The sequence below is a fragment of the Neophocaena asiaeorientalis genome, unplaced genomic scaffold (genome assembly GCF_003031525.2).
Source record: "Neophocaena asiaeorientalis asiaeorientalis breed wild unplaced genomic scaffold, Neophocaena_asiaeorientalis_V1.1 scaffold327, whole genome shotgun sequence".
In the NCBI taxonomy this organism is placed as follows: domain Eukaryota; kingdom Metazoa; phylum Chordata; class Mammalia; order Artiodactyla; family Phocoenidae; genus Neophocaena; species Neophocaena asiaeorientalis.
The window spans coordinates 4,979,912-4,998,943 of NW_020174560.1; the positions used below are offsets into that span (position 1 = coordinate 4,979,912).

General features: G+C 37.7%; 1 protein-coding gene across 1 annotated transcript in view; it reads left to right on the top strand.

The window, feature by feature from the left end:
• The first annotated feature begins 2,122 nt into the window (after nt 1-2,122).
• The window catches only part of GDPD1 (glycerophosphodiester phosphodiesterase domain containing 1), a 42,969-nt gene continuing 26,059 nt past the window's right edge, over nt 2,123-19,032 (top strand). The window contains exons 1-2 of the mRNA XM_024757620.1: nt 2,123-2,323; nt 14,251-14,293. Of these exons, the coding sequence (XP_024613388.1) occupies nt 2,182-2,323; nt 14,251-14,293 (185 nt within the window). The 5' untranslated portion in view covers nt 2,123-2,181. The remainder of the gene's footprint in view (nt 2,324-14,250; nt 14,294-19,032) is intronic.

The following is a 19,032-nucleotide window of genomic DNA, read 5'->3' on the forward strand; positions in this document are numbered from 1 at the left end:
TACTCTTTCTTTTTCAACATTTTCCCCCTATGATAATTGATTGCCTGTGCTAATTGCCTTTCTTGGCTTAAATAACGTCTTATTAACTTTGGAGCCTCATAAATTTCCCGCAAAATATGGCCTTCATCTTGGAAGATATCTCTCATCATATAAGTGCAATTTTTTAAAAGATGCTTTTCTACTATTATACTTTCACCTGTTCTTTCATTGGTGTTAATTTTCTTGGGCCTGCACTAAGGCATGTGTGCTCCTGCTTGGTTACTTATTTTGAATAATTCTGTATACTTTCCCTAACTTTGTTGACAAATCCTAACCACTAGGCCACCAGGGAATTCCCTAGGATACTTTCAGTGCTTTCATTTTACTTCCTTAGATCCTCAAAATACTGCTCTGAGGTTAGATATTATTATCCCCCATTTTACAGATGTGAAACTGAGGCTTAAACTAAGTGATATGCCCAGAGTCACTCAGTTTATAAATAGCATAGCTATATCTATGGGTTCTAGGGACTTCCCTGGCAGCCCAGTGCTTAAGACTCCATGCTTCCAGTGCGGGAGGTGTGGGTTCCATCCCTGTTTGGGGAACAAAGATCCCACATGCTGTGCAGTGTGGCCAAAAAGTAAATAAATAAATAAATCTATGGGTTCTACATTTAGAGCTCTGTCTGCTATGCCACTGGTGCCTCTATAGTTGAAGGTTAAATATTCTTAGTTACATTTTTTTTCCTGGTAATATTTATCATATACATATATCTATACTAATCATAAAGTAGTCATCAAATTTAAAATTGCTGTCAAGAGAGATTTGGGAAAAGGGAAACAGAACCATGAGCACAGCTACTCTATAGGATATAATTTGACAGCCCTAAACGGATACTTTCCTTAATTCCTAACAAGGCAGTATTTTTCAACTTGTGAGTTCCCTTTAAATGTTTTTAATTTTAAGTTTGGTTGTATGTGGAAAGTTTTATACTTAGTTCTCTTCTACAAAGGCTTTATCATTTCTTTGCGTATATTGGTGTTAGACCAAGAAATAAGACTACTGTGTTGGTAAACGTATGCAAAAGTCTTTCTCTGCAACTTTTTAGAATCTAATGAAGGCCCTTGTTTTCAAGAATCCTCCAAATTTTATTTACTCTTCTTAAAGGAAGCTAAAATCTTTGGGAAGTCATTATTAACAGAATGTGTGAGTTGGAAGTTATCATTTAGTAAAAAAAACTCCTCATTTTACAGATAAGAAAACAGAAGAAAGAAATTTGCTTAAGGCCGGAGTCAAGAATCACATGATTTTAAATAATCACTCTGCATTCTACTTCTGTGAGAGACCTGTTCTTCTGGCCAAAATTTCTCCCTCAGCCCTGGGTTAATTCTTTTGCACTTAAATGTGGCTCTTAGAATTAGTAGTTTGTGTGGGATGAAAGGAAATTTAGTTTCCAGTCTTCCCAAGACTTTTAAGTTATAACCTATAACCTTGTCAACGTTTCCTTATTTTAAACGGACTTGTAAGTCAACAAACATTTGACTGCCTATCGCGTACGAGGCATGAGGTTTGCATTTTAACAGTAAAATGCGAGAGGAGAGGAGCCATCCCTCAAATACTTGACTGATAAACTAGTACCTTTGATGGTATGTGTGACAAAAGGGAAAATTCTCTCTTGGCTGGACAAATGAGTGTGTTTATTATTTGTTTTCAGTAAGCTTTAACTCCTCCATCGGTAAGAGTTCTTTGCATTTCTTCGACTAGGGCTAAAGACGCGCCCTGGAATCATCCCTTTTTGATGTGAACTTTCTCATTATGTCAGGCCTTCCTGAAGGCTATCCTTGAATAGCCTTTTCGGTCCGAGTGATGGCGAAGGCACTGGCGGGTTTCCAAGCATTCGCCTCAATTTGCGCTGCGAGTCGGACCACAAAGCTAGGTGACAAAAGCCGGCTCCGGGACCTTCGCCGGCTCATACCCTGCAGCCTGAGCGCGCCTGCGTGTCGGAGCCCCTTTGTTGCTTGGCTGCCAGAGTCCGGCTGCGCCTGCGTGTTGGGCCGGCGCCGGCAAGTGCGCTGCACCGCTGGCACCGGCTGGGGGCGAACAGACCTCCTCAGCAGCTGCCGCCGCCGCTGCAGCCGTTGCGACCGTCTCAGCGGAGTTCAGAGGGCCAGGCGGTGGGAGACTTCCCACAGGGGGGCTGAGATGTCGTCCACCGCGGCTTTTTACCTTCTCTCCACCCTGGGAGGGTACTTGGTGACTTCCTTCTTGTTGCTCAAATACCCGACCTTGCTGCACCAGAGAAAGAAGCAACGATTCCTCAGTAAACACATCTCTCACCGCGGAGGTGAGAGGGGTCCCCAGAACCAGGTGGCGGAGGTGGGGGAGGCCCCCCACCTTGCCCCAGCACGACTAGAGCTGAGGGTCCTCCGCAAAAGGCAGGCGGGTGGAAATACGTGAGAGTTTGAGGAAGGATGGGCGTGTGTGGATAGAGGGCTCCCCCGGAGGTGAAGGCAGTGTGGAGGGGAGGTCGCCTGAAGGAAGGAAAGGGGTCTTGAGACAGAGCCAAGGTGGGGACCTCTCGAGTGCAGCGATGGATGTCAGGGGTTCTCAGAAGGAGGAAGGGCCAGGGTGAGAATGAAGGGTAGATGGAGGTTTCTCGGAGGAGGGAAGGATGATCGCAAGGTACCTTCCTAGCAGTGAGGCACAAGTGGGGAGCACCGGGCCGAGCCGGGGCTACCCCGCAGTGGGGAACCGGGAACAGACTTGTTCCGAGACAGCCAGTGGCTGAGCTTGTGGGAAGATGGGGCGAACTGCTTCCAGGGCTGAGGAACTGCGTGAACCTGGAGCGTGGTGCAGCCTGGGCATCTGCAGTCCCTGGGGGCCGGTCCCAATTCACCCCTCCATCCCCCCATTCTAAGCATGATAATTGAGAAGAGGGGGAAACCGAGTCCCTGAGCCGGGGACACGTCCCAAGGTCACAGTTACAGCTTGGGCTGGACTGGGACAGAAACTGGAGCGTCCTGGTTCCCAAGGCTGCAAACCTCGCACCTGTTTTTTTTTTTTTTCCAACCCCACCTTGCACCCCAGCAGTGACCGGTGGATTTCCAAAGACAAAAAGATGATTTAGTTAATGACAGGACTGTATTGTTTGACGAAAACAAAGAAGTTTCTTTTGGAACAGTGTCTTGCCAAAAGGAATGTAGATGAACCCTCTCATTTCCCAGACAGCAGGCCAAATCTTTGCCTCTTCATTATTGTGCAATAATGTCTTTATTTCATTTCACGCATGATGTATAAAATGTTGTGAGATTGGATTATTTCAATCAATTTTAGCTTGTTCTTTAGAGATGAATGTTAAACTAGGTTAAAATTGCTTGGAATTTACAGTCTAATACTTGAAATGGTAAAATTCTAGTTTACAGTCTAAATTTTGATTTAGTACCATGACTCCTTTGCTAACAAGAATTGGCCAGGAATAAGGGTTGTTTATGTGTTTTTGTGTTTTTTTAATTTAATGAATTTATTTATTGGCTGCATTGGGTCTTTGTTGCTGCCTGTGGGCTTTCTCTAGTTGCGGCAAGCGGGGAGCTACGCTTCATCGCGGTGCGCAGGCCTCTCATTGCGGACCACGGGCTCTAGGTGCGCGGGCTTCAGTAGTTGCGGCACGTGGGCTCAGTAGTTGTGGCACACGAGCTCTAGAGTGCAGGCTTAGTAGTTGTGGCACACAGGCTTAGTTGCTCCGCAGCATGTGGGATCTTCCCGGACCAGGGCTCGAACCCGTATCCCCTTCATTAGCAGACGGATTCTTAACCACTGCGCCACCAGGGCAGTCTCAGGAATGAGTTTTTAAATATCACAGAAGTACATTAGCATTCTTCTGTAAAATCTGTATAATTTAATCAGTTACACATAGTACTAAAGAGTGACTTCAGTGGTTATGCTAGTCTCCTACTCATGAAAAGTGTGAAAGGTTTTAAGGGATCTATCACCAGCTAAATGCCAAGTTATTTCTTATTTGGTTTACCTGTATTTTAATGGATACAAAGTTAAATTGTAGGATGACATATGACTACTAACGTGCCTTCAACCACTACAGCCAAAAAAACAACTTTTAGTGTTTGAGTTGTTGCAATAGAAGTATTTTCGATGGTAGTAGTCCTACTCTGGAGATAGTCAGTACCTTCTGCCAGTTGTGTTTACTGATTTAAAAAAAAGAAAAGTGTGCTTACTAAAAACCCAAAACAAAACTAGGTCCTCTAAAAAGCTATCTAAACGGTCGTTATGGGTGATCTAGATTTTATTTTAGAAGAAATAATCTTAACTCTGTAGGCTTGAAATACGTTTACAGTCCTAAATCAGTGTAGTAAATTCCTGTGTGTTCGTGCTTAATATGTTTTTGTTGAGTATGTATGCCAAATAATACAGTTGAATCCAGGGTGATAGAGGATATATTTACTAAAAAACACTTTGTAACTCAAGATACTAAGTTTCTGGAAAATAATAGACTAGGAAGCAGTCAGCTTCTGCTTGCTTTTTATTTTTGTCTTGGACACTGATAACAGCAATCAGTGTTATCTGTGCAAACTTTTCCATGCATGTCACAAACATTTGGGCTAATTCTCTATTGCCCTAACTGCAAATACCTGATATTTCATGAAAAACAGATGTATGATCATTCCAAGATTGAAACATTGATCATTATATATGTATAAAGTATATACGTCTGAATTGCTTTAACTTAAAACTCTTAATGTGTACTATATTATGTCTGCTATGAAAGCACTATCACCTGAGTCAGATTCTGGACCTATCACTAGTTAGCCTTGGGAATAAGCCTTGGTTATTATAGAAGCAATATAACCTTGCTTCTCTTTGGGTTGTTATGAGAATTAGGTGTACAGAAAGGACTTTAAACACCGTAAAATTGTTTAGAAATATAAGCATGGATACAGGGGGTCACATTTGTATTTTGCAATGGAACTTTGAGTTGAGTGAGAAAAAATGAGATCACCCTATACTTAATGTCTTAGTTTTAATGAACACTTTTGCCTTTTACTGATTGATTGTCCTTGAAAGTAGAAAATACTCTAATGTTTTAAAAATTAAGTGGTGTAGGCCTGCTTTGTTCTTACCTCATTAAAGCATACATTGTATTACATTATATTGTAATATCTGCTTCCCTTATTAGACTATGAGTTCCTCAAGGGCAGATTTTAGATTTTACTAATGCTTGGGTCTCTAGCCTCTAGTACAGATCCTAACATACACTTAAAATAATAGCTTGCTGTCTGCTAATTATCTGTTGTGTGCTAGATACTTTCCATGTCTTTCCTTATCTATTTGACCAAAGAACACTTTTTGTAACTACAGTGTATTGATGAAATACCAATAGGACCAAAGATGTACCCTTTGGGTTAAATCGAGAGCAAGTCATACTCTCAAAGGCTATTTTTATAATTTCTCTATGAAATTATGGATTTTATTAATATTTTTACAATTGCATAAGTAACTCATATTCATTGTAGAAAACTTGGGAAATATAGAAATTAAAAAAGAAAAAATAGTTCCTAAAACTCACCATCCAGACATAACCTCTGTTAACATTCTGAAGTATGTCTTTTTTTTTTTTAATATTTATTTTTATTTATTTATTTGGCTGTCAGGTCTTAGCTGCCGTACGTGGGATCTTTGTTGCCGTGTGTGGGATCTTTTAGATGTGGCATGCGAACTCTTAGTTGTGGCATGGGGGATCTAGTTCCCTGACCAGGGATTGAACCCAGGCGCACTGCACTGGGAGCGTGGAGTCTTAGCTACTGGACCACTAGGGCAGTCCCCTGAAGTGTATCCTTTAAGTACGTATTTTACTACATTTGGAATCATACCATATATACACATATTTCAAATGCCCACTGAGTTAACTAGAGTTAGGATAGCAGGGAAATAACTTTTTCATACTCCCTAAGCTATCTCTATGGGCCAATTGAATTAAGCAACAGGCTTTTAAAAAAGAGATTCATTTATTAGGGTTCGGTGGCCAAAGAATTAAAAAAAAAAATCAACTGATAAATTCCTCACCTTACCTTTTAATCTTTCACCCTTGGTTGCAAGGCCAAGTATTGCCACAATCTGGGCATTTTGCCAGATTGATTTCAGAGGTGATAAGTTTGAGGGTAAATATTGCTCATGGACACTGGCTGCTTCTGAGTCCTAAACTTTGTTTGCTCAAGGAGGAAACTGAGGCATCAGTTTGAGTCTCAAAGTGTCACTGGAAGTATTTTGGTTTTGGTTTTGTATGAATGTGTAAAGGGAGGGTAAAAGCAGGTGTTATCTATATTTCCCTGTATTTAAAAAAATTATACATATTACAAACTTAGAAAAATTAAATATCGTTATAGAAAAAGTTGAACGTATGACAAGATAGCAAAAACCACTTATTGAAAAGAGCACACATATGGTGGTTAGTTGGTAAATGCTGCCGCCGTATCAATATACACTTTGAATATCATCCTTCTATGCTATTGATGTGTTTAATTTTTTTCTTATATCTGCAAATATATATTTCACTAATATTTTCCCCTTGAAATATAGAAACAATTCCGCAGTGTTCCAGGGATCGCATATTGAGAAATGCTCTTTTGTATATACCATCTGTAGTCCTTACAAGCTCTTCATGCTCTTATGGAAATATATATAGTTTCCAAAGTGCACTATAAATGTTGAATGAACAAGTGAATTTAGAAGTGGAGAAGGAACTTACTTTGTTGCTTGATTTACTGAATAACAACTCCATTTTAAGTTGATATAAGGTTATGTCTTCAAACATTAAAATATGTTTTATTTGCACTAAGCTGTCTTTTCCAATATCAGAAAAATTTTAATTTGGAAGTTGTTCTTTTGTGGCTGGTGCACATTGTCATATTTGTCATTGGTTTTATAAACATCACACACACACACACACATATAGCATGTATACAAAAGATGTTAATGATAGTGGTCATTGGAGGATAACTGTAAAACAAGTGTACAATGTTTGTTGAATGTTTATTGGTATATAAAACATTTGGGAGGTAAAAAGGAAACTGACCAGACATTTCTTTCCTTTACAGCATTTAAATCTAATTAAAGATACAAAAGAGAATGTTTCCTTTCCTTTTCCTATCCTAACAGAAATTAACCAGTCACAAAGTAATTATGAGGTACTATTAAGAGAGGAAAGTTAACATAGAATGAAAAATTGGGAAATATAGCTTTGTATAGTATTAGGAAGTAAAGCTTTCTCAAAGAAGTGAAAAATGAGAACTGGCGGAGAGGGAGGCAGGGGGACATAAGCAGAGAAATTATGAACAAATTATAGTAGGACAGCATGTCAAATCTATGATACTCATCCTCATCCACATTTCATAATTAACTTCATAACTAATTAACAAACTTTTGTTTACATGTTGAATGGTTATTTGCAAAGCCAGGCATTAAGCTGCTTATTGAGGAAAAAGAAAAATTAACGGCAGGTGTGCTCTATGAATGATATGATGATAATTGAAAGGAGAAGGAATTCAAACCATTTCGTGAGAGAAGAGCTATCACCAAATAATTCTTTGGAGAGGAATGGCATACTTTTAAATTAGTCTACTTTTAAATTAGTCCCTTAGTTACTCTCGGGGCTTTCACCATATGAATCTTAACAAGTAATTTGTGGGTATTATCATTGTGGGATTTATCTTCAAGCTTTACAAACAAGTATAAGAATATGGAAATAAGGACCAATACGAGTAACTTATCTGTAAAACTGAAATAAGGAGAAATATGAATGGCAGCATAGAAACTGCAGCATAGTTAGTGGTAAAAAGGGTGGGATCTGAAGTCATACTGCTTTTGCTCGAAATTCAGTTCCCCTTGTTGGCTATGTGATCTTACCCAATTTTATTTTCGGAGATGCCAGAAATCTTGCCATGGTTGTGGGCATTTTAATGAAATAATATATAGAGTGCTAAGCACAGTATCTAGCTTCTATTAATTATTAATATCTTGACCACCTTTTCAATATTTTATTTTATTTAGTACTGGCTATTAATTTCATAAACTTATAAAGTAGATCAAAGATCTTAATAATGCTTGCATGCTTAAGCTCTTAGGTTTAAATGAATTACAAATAAAATTAATATGGGAAGGAGACATAAAAGACAAACAGGTAGACTTTGAATGTAAATATTAGTAGTAAAAATTATATTAACTGTGGGGAAATTTATTTCAGATTTCTGAATCTCTATTTTATATTTTTCCTAACTCCTTTTCCTCAAAACAAAAAGAGCCAACTATAAGTATCTTTTGAACTTTTTATTATGGAACATTTTAATCATATACAAAAGTAGTAAGACTCTATCACTCAGATACAAATAATTATCAACTCATGCCCAATGTTGTTTCATCTGTATCCCTGCCCATTCTTCTCACCTGTATTATTCTGAAACAAATATCATATCGTTTCAAACTTAATAAATATTTGTTGAACACTTTTGTAGAATATTCTTACACATGTATATTACAAAGCCCTTGCTATTGAAATTTGAGAAGGCTTACTTTCCCATCCCAACTTTGGAACCAACTTAGAAATAAAAATGCATGCAACAGAAAGATAGAGGTATGGGACTTCCCTGGCAGTCCAGTGGTTAAGACTCTGTGCTTCCACTGCAAGGGACTCGGGGAACTAAGATCCTGCATGCTGCGCTGAGCAGAAATTTTGTTCCTTCTGAGGGTGGGCCACTCCAAATTAAGGGGACTATGAAGGGCTGAGTCACAGATGGACGGACAGCTCTTTCTCCTACGTGGCTTCTGCTCCCATGGGGAGGAGTATATGAGGGAATAAAGAAGGGTTAAAAGTGCTCCTTCCATTCTTTTCCCTCCTTGCGGACTAGAGTGGAATTTTCCTTCACTAGGTGGGAACAGGTAGCTGGGGATAGATGTTCCTCTCAATACTTGCCTTCAAAAAGCCTTCTAGGGCTTCCCTGGTGGCGCAGTGGTTGAGAGTCCGCCTGCCGATGCAGGGGACACGGGTTCGTGCCCCAGTCCGGGAAGATCCCACATGCCGCGGAGCGGCTGGGCCCGTGAGCCATGGCCGCTGAGCCTGCGCGTCCGGAGCCTGTGCTCCGCAACGGGAGAAGCCACAACAGTGAGAGGCCCGCATACCGCAAAAAAAAAAAAAAAAAAAAAAAAAAAAAAGCCGCCTCAGGGTTTAGGTGGTGTACCAGAATATAAAAAACATAGGACTTAGAAATAAAGGCTTTTTGAACAAACATTTAGGCATAGCATACATGTGGTAGCACTAACCTTAAGTGTACAGTTTAATATCTTTTTTAACATATGTGTACATCCAGGTAGCCATTTACTCAGATCAAGATATAGAACATTTCTAGAATCCCATAAGATTCCCTTGGTTCCCTTCCCAGTCTATCCTTCTCCATCCCCAGAGGTGACCACTCCTCTGACTTTTCTGATCATTGAATTTTTTAAAAATTTATTTTATTTTTGGCTGCATTGGGTCTTGGTTGCTGTGCGCGGGCTTTCTCTAGTTGCGGTGAGTGGAGGCTACTCTTCCTTGTGGTGCCCGGGCTTCTCATTGCAGTGGCTTCTCTTGTTGCGGAGCACGGGCTCTAGGCGCACGGGCTTCAGTAGTTGCGGCCCGCGGGCTCTAGAGCACAAGCTCAGTAGTTGTGGTACACGGGCTCAGTTGCTCCGCAGTATGTGGGATCTTTCCGGACCAGGGCTCGAACCCATGTCCCCTGCATTAGCAGGTGGATTGTTAACCACTGCGCCACCAGGGAAGCCCTGATCCTTGATTATTTAAGACAGTGGTTTTCAAAGTGTGGTCTGTGGACTCCTGGGAGTCCCCAAGACCTTTCATGGGTCTACAAGGTCAAAATTATTTTCATAAGACATTACTTACCTTTTTCACCTTGTTGACATTTGCACTGATGGTGCAAAAGCAGTAGTCGGTAAAACTGCTGTTGCTTTAGCACAAATGAAAATACTGGTACCAAATGTACTAGTAGCCATTGTATTCCTCACCATCATGCACTCACATTTTTTTTTAAAAAGGCAGTTTCATTTAAGAATATCTTTGATGTATTAGAAAAATTATTAATTTTATTAAATGTCAATCCTTGAGTACACATAAGTTTTAATATTCTGTGTGACAAAATTGGAAGTACACAAAAATCACTTTTGCTGCATACCAAAGTAGGAAGATGATTGTCTTGAGGAAAAGTACTTGTGCAATTGCTTGAATTCTGAGCTGAATTAGCCTTTATTGTTTTCCACAGAACACCATTTTTTTTTACATCTTTATTGGAGTATAATTGCTTTACAATGGTGTGTTAGTTTCTGCTTTATAAAACAGAACCCCATTTTCACTTAAAAAACTGACTGAAGAACTGGTTATTCAGCCTTGAGTATTCAGCAGATATGTTCTTGAAAATTAATAAAGTGAGTCTGTCATTAGAAGAAAAATAATCTAGCTGCCTTCTATTAAAGCAATGCCAATGATTAAATTTGAACTTTCAAGCAAAAATTAGGCTTCTGAAAAACTGGTATCATCCACTGTGAGCTTGGTAGCTTTCCAATTTTTAAAGACTTTCCTGATGATATCAGGTATTAACAAATGTGATTTTTAAAAAGTATTGTCTAATGAAATGTGTCAGTATTTAGAAGATCAGCATAATTCAGTGAATCAGTATTTTCCGAAAAACCATGCATGGGTGAAAGATCCATTCAAAATTCAAGATGGGCTAATCGATTTTCATGTAATAGAGTATGAAGAGATCATTAATACGGTTCAGATTCCACATTACAACTAACTTTTAAGAATTTGCCATTTGTTGAATTTTGGTGCAGTATCACAGAAGAATCTTTCTTTTCCAACTATCTGTGTGAAGGTTGATATGTACGTATGAAGCAGATATGAGAATCTGACTGCCTTCTATTAAGCCAGACATTAAAGAGATTTGCAAAAGTGTAAACCAATGCCACTCTTAGTGTTAAATATTTTTGTCAGATCGTTATTTTTCATAAAATGTTATGTTAACATGTAATGGATTTATTATTGTTATTTTCAAAGTTTTAAAATTTAGAAGTCAATTTCTAATATGTAATTATTAGTGGATATAACCCACATAATCAAAAGCTCTTTGAGGGACTTCCCTGGTGGTGCAGTGGTTAAGAATCCTCCTGCCAGTGCTGGGGACACGGGTTTGAGCCCTGGCCCGGGAAGATCCCACATGCCGCAGAGCAACTAAGTCCCTGCGCCACAACTACTGAGCCTGCATGCCACAACTACCGAAGCCCATGCGCCTAGAGCCCATGCTCCGCCACAAGACAAGCCACCGCAATGAGAAGCCTGCACGTCGCAACGAAGAGTAGCCCCTGCTCGCCACATCTAGAGAAAGCCTTTGTGCAGCAACGAAGACCCAACGCAGCCAAAAATAAATAAATTAGTTAATTAATTTAAAAAATGCTTTAAAAAAAAGCTCTTTGAGGTACTCAGTAAGAGTCCTGAGACCAAAATGGTTAGGAACTGCTAGTTTAAGGCATGAACTCTTGACTGTAATAAGAATCATTGTCATCTGAAGTAATTTTTTTATAAAGTGCTTCACAGAGGAGTTGAGAAGTGAACATTTCCCCCCCACTCCACGCGGCTTGCAAGATCTTAGTTCCGTGCCCTCAGCAGTGAAAACACGGAGTCTTAACCACTGGACTGCCAGGGAATTCCCAAATGGATTGTTTATTGTACCAAATAGCAAGGAAATTAAAAGGACACAGAAGTCAGCTTGAAGGAGCTAATGATGTTGATTTTGATTACTTGGTGAAAGTGGTGTCTGCCAGACTTTTCCGTTGTGAAGTTACTTTTTCTCTTTGTAGTTAGTATTTTTGTAGGAAAGTACTTTGAAACCACATAAACACTCCATTCCTTATCAAACTTTTGGTCCAGTTATTAAAATGGATTCAGAATATCCTATTTTGTTTAATGGTTTAAAGTTTGTTACTATCATTATTTTGATGCTAACATTGTCTCAGGTTTGGCCAGTGAGAGCTTCTTCAAACTGGCTTCTGTGTCCTGTTAACTTCCTTGCTTTTTGGTACAACAGGCAGTAGTTTAACCTAATCTACAAGTAACCATTTTAGCACTCTTTTCTTTTAGGTAGTATTCTAGAGTGCTTTGTTCTTGAATATTGATGATCTGTTTATAACATATTTCCTTAGTTTTTGACTAAAACAAGCACTGACTGGACTTTAAAAAGTCATTTAATGTCAAAAGAGCACTTACTTTTGAAAAAACTTTAATCTCCATATTTGCTTCATCTGTTTTCTATTGTGCTTTAACTCTAGTAATTAAAGTGAACCTAAAGTCAAAGTAGTAGCTTTTAATATATGTATATATATATATATATATATTTTGGCTCCACCGGCTCTTAGTTGCGGCACATGGGATCTTTAGTTGCAGCATACAAACTTCTTAGTTGTGGCATGCGGACTTCATAGTTGCAGCATGTGGACTCTTAGTTGTAGCATGCATGTGAGATCTAGTTCCCTGACCAGGGATCAAACCTGGGCCCTCTGCATTGGGAGTGCGGAGTTTTACCCACTGGACCACCAGGGAAGTCCCCAAAGTAGCTTGTTTCACATAGGTACCCCTTTCTCTCTGCTAAACTGGTGGAACTTTTAGAACATTAGGTTAATATATTCATTTCTTCATACCTTGTGTTTCTATTCATTATTAATTAGGTTGCCATAAAAATACAATCTAACAATATAAAAGAAGAAAACTTTAATACTCTTGCAAATATGTTCAGATGTTATTGTATGTAAGACATTTTAATTCTATTATTTGAACAGCACCTTAAACTTGAATTGCCTCTTTTGTTAAGAAGAAATTGTCGGGCTTCCCTGGTGGCGCAGTGGCTGAGAGTCTGCCTGCCAATGCAGGGGACACGGGTTCGAACCCTGGTCTGGGAGGATCCCGCATACCGTGGAGCAACTAAGCCCGTGAGCCACAACTACTGAGCCTGTGCATCTAGAGCCTGTGCTCCATAACAAGAGAAGCCACGACAATGAGAAGCCTGCGCACTGTGATGAAGAGTAGCCCCCGCTCACCGCAACTGGAGAAAGCCTGGGTACAGAAACGAAGACCCAACACTGCCAAAAATAAATAAATAAATAAATTTATTTTTTAAAAAAAAGAAATTGTCTGTTTTTCCAAGTATTTAGAAAAGTATTTCCAAAGTATTTTTCCTGGGCATTCCATTAATTATTGGGTTGGCTAAAAAGTTCGTTTGGGTTTTTCTTCTATGTTGTTGGGCCTCTCACTGTTGTGGCCTCTCCCATTGCGGAGCACAGGCTCCGGATGCGCAGGCTCAGCGGCCATGGCTCACAGGCCCAGCTGCTCCGTGGCATGTGGGATCTTCCCGGACCGGGGCACGAACCCGTGTGCTCTGCATCGGCAGGCGGACTCTCAACCACTGCGCCACCAGGGAAGCCCTATGTTGTTTTTTAAAAAAATATTTATTTAGGCTGCTCCAGGTCTTAGTTGCATCATGTTAGCTTTTAGTTGTGACATGCATGTGGGATCTACTTCCCTGACCAGGGATTGAACCCAGGCCCCCTGCATTGGGAGTATGGAGTCTTAGCCACTGGACCACCAGGGAAGTCCCTCCTCATCCTTATAGATAGGGAAGCTCAGCCATAGAAATGTGAGTTAATTTTCTCAAGGTCACACAAGTATCAAACAGACTTGAGAGTAGAGATCCTAACTCCAGAGCCCCACCCTCAACTACTACACTATATTACACTCAGCCAAGATGATTAAAACAGTCACTTCTCTTAAGTAATTAATGGGAAAGGGAGAAAAGAGATGGGTAAACACTTTATGCTATAAATATGATAAATGCCTTAGTAGAAAGATGCATGAGAGACCTTGGGGACCCAGAGGAGAGACACTTTAACTCTGATGGTGTATATGTGCAAGTCCTCCTCTGTCTTTTCTATTATAGCTTTAAAAGCACGTTTAGGTTCTTGTAACCCTCCTGCGTTGCTGTGGCTGTGGTTTGATCTTTGATTCTTCTTGGTGCAGCTAAAAGCAATTCAAAATACCACTACATTCTTTAAAACACTTGTAATGTCTACATAATATACAAACATCATGATTCATTTGATGTATCTTTTTTAGGTGAATTTCTGGAAAAATAAAATGTTCAAATTAGCTTCAATTTAATGTTTTCACAGGTGCTGGAGAAAATTTGGAGAACACAATGGCAGCCTTTCAGCAGTAAGTATATAAAAAGGTACTCTTTTCTTTTACAGTTTATCTTTAAAGTGACGATGATTCACCAAGTGAGGATAGTACACGTGTAGCATCCACTTGTGGTAGTTGTTTCTATTTTATTAAAATGGCTTTTTTTTTTTTTTAGTTAGTCTGAAGTGTTACAAAGAGTGTTTGGCTTCTGCATAACTGAAAAACTAGATCAGAGTTTTGGGTAATCAAAAGATACTATAGTTCCAAAGCTGAAAGAAGACATTTGTAACAAGGCACATACTGTGTGTAATGCTAATTAGCCTCAGAGAGAAAGAGAAAAGGAGAAAATGAAAACACTGTTACACTGGCTGTTATTTATGAGGAGGATTATGTGTCTACTCAGTAATTCTTCCACAGGTCAGGTCAAGCTGTCATCTGGTCTTTCTTCTTTGAAGCCTTAGGAGTGTTGATCTTATTTTTTAAAATCAGGTAAATTTTTTTTTCAGTTTTTAGATTATTCATATTTCATATAGATGTCTTTTAGAGCACCTCACAGAGAAGCAGCCGGAGACACAGGAATGAAAGCTGATTGATACCTTGTTCTTTGTCTTAGAGTGAATGATTATCATCAGTCTGTGGTAATGGTGCGAGCAGTTTTCTGTTCCCTGAAAAATAAGACGGGGAATGTGATAAGTTAACTCCCATGAAAAACATTACTATCCATATTTAGTAAGAAAAATATTTACTTATGTAATTTTTGAGCCATTTTTATGTGTATAATTGGGGCCAATAAATCAGGACAATTTGGCTTAAGTTTTTGTTCTGCTTCTCATCATTCAAAGACACTTTAGAGATTACTTTTCCTGTTACCAGGTCCCAAGGTACTGCTTTTCCATAGTCTAGTTTCGTCTAAATCCTATCCTCCTGTATATGTTATTGCTTACTCTTTTTGTTCTATAATATGATGCTTTTGACTGTAATCTCAAGTCTCTTACAGCTCTAAAATGAAAAATCTTTCCTCCTGTCACTGACTGTGAAACAGAATAATTTAATTTAAATTACTTTGTTATCTTCTCTACTGAGATTATGTAGCTAGCTCCTATAGCAAAATATATTTAATTTTACGTGAACAATTTTCACTGTGATATACACACACATGTGCATACCCACGCACACCCTCATTCACTATCATTTATCCAGTATTTGTTGCCTGTGGTGTAGTAATATATATTACTTGGGGAAAAACTGCTCATAACTTTGAGTGGTTTTTAGCATTCCTTTATGTAAAAGTATATTATTTTGTAAGTTTTTCTCCATATTTTTTTTTGCTAAATCTTTACGAAACACCCTTATTTATGAAATTAAACTATTTCTAAGGATGGTACATTTGTATAATACATTATTTCTAAGGATGGTACCTAAATGTTTTTTATCTTTGAAGACTTTGATCCTCTGAAAAATTTTTTGATATTCAAAGAATAATTTAGATGGTTTTTACTTGCTAGATACAAAATTTCATTTCCAGTCTTCAAGCAGTTTGTTTTTATATTGTTTTGTTCAAGCAGTAACTATTGAAGAGTACTACAGTCTATCATGTGGTAGCTTTCTATAACTTTAGTTTTTTGGAGGTTTTTCTGGTGCTTTAAAAGAAGAAAGCAACTCTTCCGTATGTTATTATTAGTGTTTATTAGATACATTTATTTGTAAGGCTGTTTGCTAATTGACTTTGAAATTTATAGAAAACCTAAATTAAATAGGCTTTAATTTTAAACTTAATTTTTTTTGTTGTTGGTCGTGATGATTTTGTTTTTTGTTTTGTTTTGTCTTATGCATCAGTGCTCTTTCTTTCAATAAGTAGTTTTTTAAATTGTACTTTGTTTTCATTTATAAATATTTAACTGCTAGGACACTTAGAAAGTTTTCTTTTAATATGCCTACTTCATGAACAACAAGAAAAAAGTTGTTTAAGCGTACTATTTTTAAGGTACTGTATACTAAAAAGATAAAGAGTTATAATACATAATTGATGAAAGACAGACACTGTGCTTAATTATGGTATATGCTTGAAAGGATATATAGCTGAAGGAGAGATAGTAAAAAATACAATGAGCAGCTAAAACTTAGATCTTATTTATATATACGGTTAGACATATACTTCACAAAGCATGTATATTATGACATGGAGGTCAAGATGATATTAGAGAAAATATAAATAGTTGGTGTGGGAAGCCTAGTTAAGATTAACCAGAATATTGAAAAGATACCAGGATTAGAAGAGCTATCATTTGGTGGAGAGGAAGAAACTATTTTAAAAATGTGAAATGTTTGAGGTTAAGATGTGATGGTATGTGGACAAGATACATCTAGAAAATTGAAAGGACCTTAAGAATGCATGGAAAATTAATTCATTATATGTTCATTACATTATAGTAGGGCTAAAGAAGTAATTAGTACTGACACAGAGAAATAGTTACATCTCACAATTTATAAAAGTTCTTTAATGTGCTTTATAAAATAATTTAACGGACACCTTAAGTTATGAATGTGGTTCTTCTGGGATTCCTTGGGAGCCAGAATCCTTATTGATTTCTCAATCCCTAACATTTAGCTCTGGTGCTAATAGGTTCTCACTAATCACTTACTGAATGATATATGGAATGTGGCACTCAAGAACAAAGCAGAATATTGGGTGGTAGGATAAATTGGAAGATTGGGATTGACATATATACATATTGATGCTATGTATAAAATAGATAACTAATGAGAACCTACTGTATAGCACAGGGAACTCTACTCAATGCTCTGTGGTGACCTAAATGAGAAGCAAATCCAAAAAAGAGGGGCCGTATGTATACGTATGGCTGATTCACTCTGCTGTACGGTATAAACTAACACAATATTGTGAAGCAAGTAAACTCCAATAAAAAAAAAAAGCAGAATTTTAATAGAAGACAGAGACAGAATCCCATTCATAATAAATATGTAACCAAAAACTAAGGAATTGTACTACAAAGATACACACACACACAGAGTCACTAAGCCCCTGAGTATGTAAAATCTGGTTCTTAAGAGCTAATAAAACTAGGTTATTAAACCAGGCTGCCTTTGTAAATACCCATAGGACAATTTGATCCCTGTGGTATTACCACGAATGCTTAGAGAAAGAAACAAATTGTATTAGCAATAGCTGCAAGTATAAGTTGGCAGACAGTCAGAGTAATTAATCAGTGACCTGATTCTCATGATAAAATTCTTTAGAATGTCTAATTAATACAATACTAATTATCTCATCTCTGAAATGGGAATAATAATACAACCTCAATGTTTTGAGGAATAAATGAGATTCAAATAAATTCTTTACCATAGAGTCAGTTTTAAGTTATGATGCATTGTTTTTGTGAAGTTTGAAGTAATTTCACTTCTTTTAGAGCTAGAGTTTTTATTTCTTTTTCCGGAAATGTTGAAGCCTTGGCTTCCCTAGCTTTTTTCTGTGTTTGTCATCAGCTTATCAGAAATGCAACTATACAATGTTTGGTGTTTCCGTTGAAGTAGATGCATATTGTTATTTATGGAAAAATTTGAAAGCCAAAGTGATTTAAAAAAAGTTTTCTTGCTCTGTTCCAGCTATTTGTGTATCAAATTTGAGATAATTTTATTAGAATAATTTACAAATTGTCCTAGATACACTTACTATTGTTCTAAATTTTTACTTATTAGCTTGTTAATAAGAGATAAACATACAATAAATAGAAATTTTTTTTTATAATTCCTAAACATTTCTAAAAATATCCAACATTTCAGCTAAAGGCAAACTTCATACTTAGAAAGATTTTAGGTAATATGTATAATATTTTTTAAATACAGGAAAATATAGATAACCCCTGCTCTTACCCTCCTTTACACACTCATACAAAACTAAAACAAAAATAAAAGAAAGACATGTATGTGACCAAAAATCAGCAGTACCAGCAGTACCAATTTTTTTTTTTTAGCTATATAAAGAATCTTGGAATTTTATTTTAAAACTGTTTGCTGGCTCTATATGTCACTTACAGTGTCTACATTTTTTATTCTTTTTTTAAAAAAACTAAACATAGTTTAAAAATATTCAAGGAAATTTTAAAATATAGAAAAAGAATTCTATCAACCTAAAACCTATTTTTATTTGCCTATTTGTGGGTTTTTTTTTAACATTTTATATTTATTTATTATTTATTTTGGCTGTGCTGGGTCTTAGTTGCGGCATGCAGACTCTTAGTTGCGGCAGGCATGTGGGATCTAGTTCCCTGACCAGGGATCGAAGCCAGGCCCCCCCCCCTTTTTTTTTTTTTTTTTTTTTTTTTGCCCTTTCAGTAGGGCCCCTTGCGTTGGGAGCACGGAGTCTTACCCACTGGGCCACCAGGGAAGTCCTTATTTGCCTATTTTTGGATTTTATTTTTACACATTTGTGGTTCTAGCAAACACACAACTGGCAAATAATCTCTTTTAAAGGTGGATGTCCTTTAGAAGAGGACATGTACAATTAACAATTATTTACATCTTAGTAAGAATTACATTAAGGAGCCAAGTTTGTTTGTTTTCCTCTAACAACTGGTGATAATCAGAACAATGAAAGAGAAGATTATTTAAGGAGAAGTAGAGGAGCGGTATGAGACTTTGGCACAAAACAGCAAGTGGCCATTGGGTCTTTTGGAGTGGGATTCTGATGGGCTTGGATCATCAGAAGAGACCAAGTATGAGAAAATTCCGAAGTGGTTGGCTCCAAAGTTAAA